At 45.4% G+C, this 10602-nt stretch overlaps 1 protein-coding gene across 1 annotated transcript in view; it reads left to right on the forward strand.

Moving 5' to 3' along the window:
* SF3B3 (splicing factor 3b subunit 3) overlaps positions 1-8209 on the forward strand; it is a 38167-nt gene extending 29958 nt beyond the window's left edge. The window contains exons 24-26 of the mRNA XM_043984220.1: positions 511-654; positions 1184-1288; positions 2182-8209. Of these exons, the coding sequence (XP_043840155.1) occupies positions 511-654; positions 1184-1288; positions 2182-2322 (390 nt within the window). The 3' untranslated portion in view covers positions 2323-8209. The remainder of the gene's footprint in view (positions 1-510; positions 655-1183; positions 1289-2181) is intronic.
* The last annotated feature ends 2393 nt before the right edge of the window (positions 8210-10602 follow it).

The raw sequence follows: 10602 nt of genomic DNA on the forward strand, positions 1-10602 counted from the left end.
ACTGGCATTGAAGGGAGTCAGGAAGGGCTTCTTGCAGAAGGTGGGACTGTAGCTGGAACCTGAAGGAAGGCAGGGGGAGGCAGAGAATCCCATGCACAGGGTCAGCTGATGGAGGGTCTTGTGAGGGCAGGGAATGAACGAAGCCTGGTGAGCCCGGACGAGAAGGACGGGGGGGGGGGGGGGGTGAGATACAGTCAGACCTGCACTTGAGGAAGATAAATCTGACATGTTGAGTAGAGGATGAACTCAAGTAGGAAGAGACCAACCAGAAGGTGATGACGCAGGCCTAAGCCTAAGGTGGCTTACAGTTTTCTGGAATTGCATTTTTCTGATAATGAGGGGGATTTGAACATCTTTCCATGTGGTTTTTTGGTTTCTTTTTGTCTTGCCATTTGACTTTGGCATGTGCATTGTTCATCTTGAAGAACTGTAAAGTATAAAATCCACCTTCTTAGTAAGCCAGAGCAGACTGTAATAAAAGGACATGAATTGGTGTGGTTCTCTTTGCAGGCTGAAGTAATCATGAATTATCATGTAGGGGAGACAGTGCTTTCCTTACAGAAGACCACACTGATCCCAGGAGGCTCAGAATCCCTTGTCTACACCACCTTGTCAGGCGGAATTGGGATCCTCGTACCTTTCACATCCCATGAGGTGAGAGCACATTATTCCTTGATCTCTCTCTCTTTTTGAGGGATTTCCTGAGTCTTCAGTGAAGCTGTTGTCTAGGAGAGCAGGTCCGGGTGGGTATTAGGCCTCCTGTTCATTTCAGGAAGACAAAGGTAGCAGCCCCAGAATCTTCACTGGAGTATTAAGTAGGGTGGGTAAGATGCTCTGGCAGGTAGGGTCAAACACCTCCTAATCTGGGTGTTTGAAGGGTGAGCTCTTGTGTGGGTGTAGGTTTCTGTTCAGTTTGACTTCCTCTAGGGTAGAAAAGAGTCACTAGACCTGAACCCTAGGCCCCCCCACACACATTATTGAGAGGTAACATTAGTCAGCTGACCTTGGTACTCCCTAAGTTTGTGCTCCTCTGTCTTGGAATACCCAAGAGAAACATGTTGCTCTTTGAAGCCAGAGTTCAACTATTCTGTAGTCTCGGAGATGGGGGACAAAAAGAAATCGGGCTCCCCGCTGGGACGCCAAATCCTGGGACTTGCTTTTCTAGTCTTTGTTTCTTTCTCAGGATCATGACTTCTTCCAGCATGTGGAGATGCACCTGCGGTCTGAGCATCCTCCTCTCTGTGGAAGGGATCATCTCAGCTTCCGTTCCTATTATTTCCCTGTGAAGGTGGGTCTGCACTGAGAGGGAAGTCCCTCTTTACCACTCATCTTCTGATTCTGTCACCAAAATAACTTGACTTCTTCCTCCTGAATGCTCCTTCCTTAGGAATCAAAGTAATGCTGAATAACCGAATCAACAGATGTGGTTAGAGGTAGTCCTGCTGTGGGCACACAAGCCTACATCCGTATGTGTTTACAACATCTACTCCCCCGAGCTAAAGCTCAAGAGTTGTGAGCTGCTTTTTCTCTTCTCTGTCCCATGCCCAGAAACAATTATGTTGAACCCCAAGAGACACTGATCCAGACTGGGCGTTAAAAGGCCAACGTGCAGCCCTATCCTTAGTAATGGGATCACGCCTGCAGAGCTGGTGAATTGGATTTAAGTGAAGAAGGGCTGTGCAAAGTCGTCCTTCTCATTCTCTTCCAGAGCCCTCTGGGTCCAGCGGCAAGATATATATAAGGGCAAACTGGAAATGGCCCTGGATGTTTGAGGCAATCAGGATTAAGTGACTTGCTCAGGGTCCTGTGGCTAGTACGTTTCAAGTGTCTGAGGCTGGATTTGAACTCAGGTCCTCCTGACTCCAGGGCCAGTGCTCTATCTACTGTATGACCTAGCTGGTCTTCCCCCGCCCCCAAGCTAGGAGCAGCCTTAAAGAGCATCTAATCTGATCCCCTCGGTTTACAGGGGAGGAAACTGAGGGAGGCCTAGAAAGGCTAAATTTTAAAGCACACACAAGTAGTAAGCATCAGAGGTGGAATTTGAACCCGGGTCCTCCAACTGTCTTGGATTAAGGGCTCCATGAGGGAAAAGGCCTTTCTTGTTTACCATGTCTTCATTTGCTCATAGCAGTTGTTCAAATTCAGCATTAGGGTGCTGATCTTCTCTTCCTTCTTTCTTAGAATGTGATTGATGGTGACCTTTGTGAACAGTTCAACTCAATGGAGCCCAACAAACAGAAGAATGTATCCGAAGAATTGGACAGGACGCCACCTGAAGTCTCAAAGAAGCTAGAAGACATCCGTACCCGCTATGCCTTCTGAGCCCAACAGTGGACTTGCCCCCAGGCATGTCAAAGACTGTGTTCTAAAGAGCGTTCTGAGGACATGCAGGTTGTTGTTTACCACCCCCTCTTCCCTCCTTTTTTTCTTTGTGATCACTTTGATTTGATCCCATGGGACAGGAGGAAGGGGCAGTTATTAAGATCTTGAAACATTTAAGCTGAGAGGTGATGCGTGGCCCTGGCCCAGCCTGGGACATCCCCTCGGTCCCAGATATATTCCCTGCTTGGATTGCTTTTCCCTCCCAACTGTGCCCTTCATTTTTGTACACACCCTTCATTTTTAACTGGTTTTCTTGTAAATATAGTTTTGTACAATGTTGACTTTAGAAGGGGGTGAATGGGGGCTGTTGGGGAGAGCTGAAGTGGGCCTGGTTGCATAGTGTGAACACCATGAATTGTACCACTCTGGATCATAAGAAATACAAGCCCATTCTTTTTAAAAGCATTGTCTTCCTTGTGGCTTAAGGCTGAGATCCATCAGCAAGATCTCGGTTACAGGAATTGGAATGAACAGTTTTGTTCCCTTCTCTAAGTTTTTTCCATACTTTTCTGCCCTTTGTGTCTAACATAGGCCACAAACTACTTTCTAGCCCTCAAATTCAAAATGCAAATTGATCAGAGGTTATAACATGCTTATCATTGTAAGGCAGATCGGGCAGCAACACTTGACTTCTTCCCTGGTTTATTGAGTTCCAAGTTATCCAATAAGCTAAGTGGATTTCTTGTCTTCTTTCTCAGCCTAATTTCCTTCTGATTTTTCTATTTGGTGAGACAAAACCAACCTCTTCCCTTGGTCCCATAGTGAGACATTGGGTCCCTTTTTGAGAATACGCCCCCTCTCCCCTGCCCCCTACTCCTCATTCCCTGGATTCTACAATGGCTCCCCTTTGAAGGAAATTGCACACACACTGCACGGTAGCTTCAGATTGCATTGCTCTCAAGAAAGCCGGTGACTGGCTCTCAGTGTGGCGGTAAGCTCTGGAAGTCACACCACTTCAGTTACCTGACGCCGAACAATAAAACAAAACAAAGGGGCCTCTGTTAAAAGTAATGAGAACCAGTTATCAGCCAGTACAGTTTTCAGGTGCAATGGGAAATGGCCTTTGAGAAATAGACTCTGGAGATTTGCTGATGGCCATCCTCTTTACCTTTTCTGATTCGGTGGAATGGCCCACACCAGCATTGCCCCCGAGCCATTATGTGACTGTTGCCACTCTGCTGGCAGGCTGTCTTGATTTCAGAATTAGTTAAGGGAGCCTGCCTCAGTTTTACATCCCCAAAAAACCCAGTGCTGTTACTGCCTTGTGTTTTAACATACCTTCCCATCATTCTCCTTGGTTGGTGGTTTCTCATCATGACCAATAGTATTTATAGCTAGGAAGGAAAGCAGAGACAAATTGTCTTCCTCTGACCTCTGTTACCCACCTCCACTTAAGCATTTGGCTTGGATGCTTGAGCGCTGTCTCGGGTCACTCCAGCCTCTTTGCTAACTAAAGGTTTGACCTTGGTCCTCATTTCATTTTTCCTTCTGTCAAGGGGGTCATTCCCCCATGTTTGTTTTATTAGCTGTGTAGGCAGCAAGGGAACACATTGCCTCTGCTTTGACCTAAGGAGCTTGAAATACCACCCCATCGTTCCCTTCCTCTCCTTGGGGAGACCGTTTCCTCACTTGAGAATTTGGTTTGTATGAATTATTTTAAGTTTATGACTTCAGCCTAAAAACATAAACAGTTCTTTCAGCCTGTACTGCTAACATCACTAGAAGCTATCTGGGAAAATGGAAATATAAGGGATGGGTCCTGCTTCAGCAATGCTATTCCTTCAGCTGAGGGCCCAGCCATACACCCATTCACAAGAGCAGATTGTAGCCCTGTCTTCAACCCATGCTTAACAGCTGTAAGGAATTTTTCAATATGAATGTTCCATCCAGCTCTGGATTCCGTTGAGCAAGGAAACAGTTGTCTAATAGCCAAAGCAGGAGCTGTGATTCAGCCCCAAATCTTTCCATTACTCATGCATCCTGTTCTCTTCTAAAGGAAGCTCTGGATTGCTAAGGGTCTTGTCTCTGTTACACGTGGGATCTAGCATAAGTGAGCAACTTCATGGTCTCCCAGTGATGTAGGAAACTGAAGCTTCCCTCATCTTGGTATCTGGAAGTATCCTCGTCTGTTTTTTCCTGTTCCGTTCTTCCAGTCAGTCGTGTAACAGTGCACAAAGGGAGGATCAAAATCACTTTCTTGGTTTTTCCTGAGCTGGGGTTCTTCAGATACTGTTTCCTTTTGAAGTTCTTCTAAAAACACATTCCTCCACAAATTGAGATTTAAGCTGGAACCGTGGCTGCTACGTTGCTTATCTTAGTTTGGGTTGATCTTGGAGCAACTGCCACAGGGCTCCAGAGGTCAGGTGCTTGGCTCCAGTGGGCAGAGCTAGGAACAGTGAGCAATGGTTTCTGTAGGAAAATACAGGCGAAATGATCACTGGAAGAAGATGTTCTTGGTCATACCCTGGTTGGACTAGATGACCTTGAAGGTCCATTCCGACTTCTACTCTGGGCCTTCCTTCCATTTCTGGGCTTCTTGGAAGTCAAGAGACACCGTTCAAGGATGGAGCCTTCGGGGACCTGGTATGAACAACTTGAGGCAGTTTCCTAGTGAGAAGGTCTTAAGTAAGGATGAGAAGGAAGGTTGGGACCTCTTGTCAGAAGAGACATGACACGGCCTGGCTCCAGATTTACAGGTGGTATGTGCTGCTGGGCAGTAAGAGGCCGGGGACCACCCCACGGCCAGAGCTAAGCCTGTTTGTGCCCTCCTTCCAGGCAAACTGGAACCAAGAGCCGTAACATGCCGCCAGGCCCCGTGTGGGTCTGCACAGCTGGTCAAAGAAGTCTGAGGGAAATCTGATCATCTGGGTCTCACCTTTAACCATAGGTGCCACCTTGGAAACAAACCAGTCAGCCCAGCTGCAAGTTGGCAGGGTGCCCTGTGCCTGCTGGAGAGGCATGTTCTCCAACTACCTCATCAGGTCCTGCCTTTATAGTCGAGAGACAGGAAAGGAGCTGCCTATATCCTGGGAGTGGGAGAAAAGTGATGAGCAAACCGAGGAAGGTGGGCCTGCAGGGGTATGAGGCGAAGGGGAGGCAGACCTAGAGAAGGGTGTGGGGGGGCGGGGTGGACACACCTGCCCCCCAGAGGTGCCACACACTGGTTGGATGGGAAAAGCAGACCTGTCACTCATGTGCAGACTGCGGTTTGGGGACTATGATAACTGGGAAAGGCTAATGGCCTCTAAATGACCCGAGAAAGGGACCTTTCCCTTGTCCTTGTAGGCATTGCTCCTAATAAACTGGGACTCTGCTGGATTCAGCTGCAGCTTAGCTAGATAAGCTTCCAGGTCCCAGTCCCAGTCCCAGTCCATCTATTTCTGCTCAGGTGAGCAACTTGAAGCTCCTTTTTTTTCCTTTCCCAATGCCTTACTTTCACTTCACTGTGCTATGAGCCAGGGGACACATTTCCACTGTCACAACTATTGAGAAGAATCCTGTGCCAGATCACAGGGGCTTTTAAAAAAATAATAAACTTTCAGATTGAATGAGCCTTTCACAATGACAAGGAAAAAGATGCAAGGACATCTGATAATTTATAGGATATTCTGTTTCAGCCATGAGCAAGTGATCAGCTCTATTCATTATCTATTGTCAGGGACTTGATTTGGGATTTCAGTTACTTTGATTTTCTATTAGTGATCTTTCCATTCACATGGTCATCGTGTGTATTCCCTTCATTCTTATATTATTTTGTAAATTTTCCAAATTGTCATTTCTCACTGCACAGTAACCCATTCATCCACCCTAGTTTTTCCACCATTCACCAATTGAAGGTTGGTTACCCACTTTTTGTGGCAACAGAGAACTGGAAACCAGCTGCTATGAATATGCTGGTATTTATTGGATCTTTGTTTCTGTCTTTCACTCCTGTTGAATCGAAGGATACGGACAATTGTTTTCTCTAATTCTGTATCAATATCCAGACTAGTTGGACCATTTCACAGTTCATGCATTAGGATAATTTGCCTTTTTTTTTTTTAGGCAATGGGGGTTAAGTGACTTGCCCAGGGTCACACAGCTAGTAAGTGTCAAGTATCTGAGGGCAGATTTGAACTCCGGTACTTCTGAATCCAGGGTCGATGCTTTATCCACTGCGCCACCTAGCTGCCCCTAAGGATAATTTTCTTTTGACGAGACCTAATTGGGGCCAAATGATCTGTTCTTTGAATAAAAGCTAAGGTACCAGGGCAGCTAGGTGGCGCAGTGGATAAAGCACCGGCCTTGGATTCAGGAGGACCTGAGTTCAAATCCAACCTCAGACACTTGACACTAGCTGTGTGACCCAGAGCAAGTCATTTAACCCTCATTGTCCTGCAAAAAATAAATAATTTTTTTTTTAAAGCTAAGGTATTTTCATCCTAGGCCTGTAGGAATATATGCCTTTAACACTGGCCCCTGAAAGCAATGGTATATGAAGCAGGGGTTGGCTAACTATGATAGCCCACTGGCCGCAGCTTGCTTTGGCTTTTACACTTTAAAGTTTACGTTTGAAAATGTAAAAACCATTCTTAGCTCAATGACTACAACTGATTTTTTTTTACTTGTAGTTCAACATCATTGGTTTCCTTTGTAATTCTAAGTGTTTTATTTAAACACTTAAAACTAGTATTCTTCAATGCCTTAGATAGGCTTCACCAAATTGCCAAAGAGGGGCATACCAAAGAAAATTTAGAATCCCTGATTTTTTTAAAGAAAGGGATCACTCCTTAAGGGCTGACATTAACTAGAGGCCCGAAATACTTGGGAGGACTCTTGGGAAGTATACTCATAGTTTTCAGGGTAAGTTGTTTCTTACCTTCTTCCCACAAGCAGAGGCAAGGTAAATCAAGATAGTATGGCCCTGACTTTGGCTGGGGAATAAAAAGAAAAAATTTCAAATTGATTTGAAGGCTGGTATGTAGTATAACAGTGAAGGAACTTACTGGACCACTCTGAAATTCTACTGGCCTCACCTTGACCCCTGCCCCCCCCCCAAAAAAAATGAGCATACCTCCACAGCCAGGCTGGTATGAACTGCTTTCTTTGGAATATTTGGCAGCAGATCATGCTAAGGGTTAGTGTGTCCCCTGTCATAAGTTAAGTGGAGCCTGGTCAGGGAGAGCTCTGTGACTTGGAGAGTAAAGGGTTACAGATGTACAAGGAAATGTCCATTAGTAATTAATGGGAAGACGGGAAGGTAGTTTGGAAGAAACTAGAACAGACATCTCACCATATATCAAGATAGGGTCAAAATGGGTACATGATTTAGACGTAGAGGGTGATGTCATAAGCAAATTAAGGGAGCATGGAAAATTTTACCTGTCAGATCTGTGGATAAGGGAAGAATTTACGACCAAACGAGATAAAGAGCAATATGGGGCATAGAAGCAATAATTTTGATTACATTAAATTAAAAAGCTTTTGCGGGGGCAGCTAGGATAAAGCACCGGCCCCGGATTCAGGAGGACCTGAGTTCAAATTCGGCCTCAGTCACTTGACACTTAACTAGCTGTGTGACCCTGGGCAAGTCACTTAACCCTCATTGCCCTGCAAAAAAAAAAAAAATTGCACAAACAACCCATGCAACCAAGATTAGAAGGAAAAGAGGGGGAATTTAAAGCAAGTTTCTAACAAAGGTCTCCTCAAATGTATAGAGTCACATTTAGAAGAACATGCATCATTCCCCAATCAATAAATGGTCAAAGGATATGAACAGGCAGTTTTAAGAAGAAGAAATTAAAATTATCAGTAGTCATGAAAAAAAATGCTCTAAATCAGTATTTGTTAGAGAAATGGAAATTAAAACAATTCTGAGATGCCATTTCATACCTATCAGATCAGCTAATAGGACAGAAAAGGAAAATGGCATGTTTGGAGGGGATGTGGGAAAATAAGGCCATTAATGCATTGTTGATGGAGCTGTGGACCAATCTAACCATTCTGAAGAGCAATTCGGAACCATTCCCAAAGGACTGTAAAATTGTACTACTGCGACTAATGCAGAGTTATGTTTGATGTGATTGTACATATATAACCTATATCATATTACTGTCTTGGGGAGAGGGGAGGGAGGGAGAAAAATTTGGAACTAGAAATCTTATGGAAATGGATGTTGAGAACTATCTGCATGTAGCTGGAGAGTAATAAAATGGTTTTACGATTAAAAACAACAACAAACCTGTGCTACCCTTTAACCCAGAAATACCACTACTAGGCCTGTGTCCCAAAGAGATGAAAAAGACCTATTTGTACAAAAATATTTATAGCGGCTCTTTTTGTGGTGGGAAAGAATTGGAAGTCAAGGGGATGCCCGTCAATTGTCTATGAATGTGATGGGATTCTATTGTGCTGTAAGAAATGATGAGCAGGCAGATTTCAGAGAAACCTGGAAAGATTTACATAAACTAATGCTGAGTGAAGCAAGCAGAGCCAGGAAGTCATTGTACACAGTAACAACATTCTGTGATGATCAACTGTGAATGACTCGGCTATTTTCAGCAATGCAACGATCCAAGACAGTTTGGAAAGACTCATGATAAAAGATGCCACCCACCTCCAGAGAAGAACTAGTGAAGTCAGAATGCAGATTGAAGTATGCTTTTTTTACCTTTTTTTTTTTTTTGATCTGTCTTCTTTTGCAACATACATAGCTAATAAGGAAATGTGTTTTGCATTACTCACTTCTTTAGCCTCAGTATAATTACAAGAACACTGGATCCCAATCCCAGCTGTACTACTTAACTATCTGGCCTTGGGTAGATTAGTTCTCCACTCTGCCTCAGTTTCTTCCTCTGTAAGATGAGGGGATTAGACCAGATCACGCTTCAAGTCCCTCCCAGTTGGCATTGCCTAGGCTGCATGGAGGTTTGTAGGATGCATGAGGTGCCCTGCCTCCCACCACCACAAATCCCACCAGGTGAGTCATTGGGAGGTGGATGGGGACAGCTCCTCAAGCTTCCAAAAGGAGGGTGTCAGTCCCCTTCCACTCCCAACACAAGGGGCCACTAGGTGACACAGTGGATAAAGCACCAGGAGGACCTGAGTTCAAATCCAGCTTCAGACACTTGACACTAAACTAGCTATGTGACCCTGGACAAGTCACTTAACCCCAATTACCCTAAACATCCAGGGCCATCTCCAGTTGTCCTAGTTGTATACCTTGCCCCTGGACCCAGATGGCTCTGGAGGAGAGAGTGAGGTTGGTGACCCTGCACAGCCCTTCCTCACTTAACTCCAATTCAGTGCAAGTCATGACATCCCCCACCCACCATGTCATGGTCCTCTTTGAGAATAAAGGGAAAAGCTTGTGTGCTCAAGTCCACTCCCAGCACCTTTGGCTCCAGGGGATTTCTTTGATTGGGGTTGCAGCCTGTGCTGTCCCTTCAGGACCCAGCCTTGTTTCACCCTGAGATGAGCCAGGTACCCCCTACGACCTTCTCAAAGCCAGGCAGACCCTGGAAGGCAGCATAAGGGGGCCTCAGAGGGATGGGAGGATGGGGGAGGAAAGCTTTCAGAGGATCAGACAGTCCCCTGAGTCTTCTCCCCCGCCAACTCCCAACAGTTGCTTTAGCTGATAGTGATGCACAATACCACGTGGTTATAATGCATTCTGTCAGCCATCCTAGAAGGTAGAGCAAGTATTAATATTGCCTTCTTTCTTTTCTTTTCTTTCTTTTTTTTTGGGGGGGGGGTGAGGCGATTGGGGTTAAGTGACTTGCCCAGGGTCACACAGCTAGTAAGTGTCAAGTGTCTGAGGCCGGATTTGAATTCAGGTTTTCCTGAATCCAGGACCAGTGCTCTATCCACTGTGCCACCTAGCTGCCCCTATTAATATTGCCTTTTATAGCTAAGGAAACTGGGGTTCCATGCTGTTCCATGCTCCTCCCCCCAAATGGGGAAGCTGGAACTGGAACCCAAGCTTTCATACTCCAAATCCAGTGTCTCTCTGCCATGGAGATGGGGGTTGGGGGTGGGGTTGGGGTTGGAATTCTTGAAACTTCAAGGTTTTCCTCCTGTCAAAGGCCAAGGGGGAGCCTGTGATGTTTAAAATCTAATGTGGGTCCTTGCCTGCCTCCTCACCCCCCCCCCAGTTTTGGAGGGGAAACTGGCTAAGATTACTGATAAATTCAGCAAGAGTTTAGGCTTTTAAATATTTATTAAAGTGTATTAGAAATTAGT

This window comes from Dromiciops gliroides, chromosome 2 (genome assembly GCF_019393635.1).
Source record: "Dromiciops gliroides isolate mDroGli1 chromosome 2, mDroGli1.pri, whole genome shotgun sequence".
Lineage (NCBI taxonomy): Eukaryota > Metazoa > Chordata > Mammalia > Microbiotheria > Microbiotheriidae > Dromiciops > Dromiciops gliroides.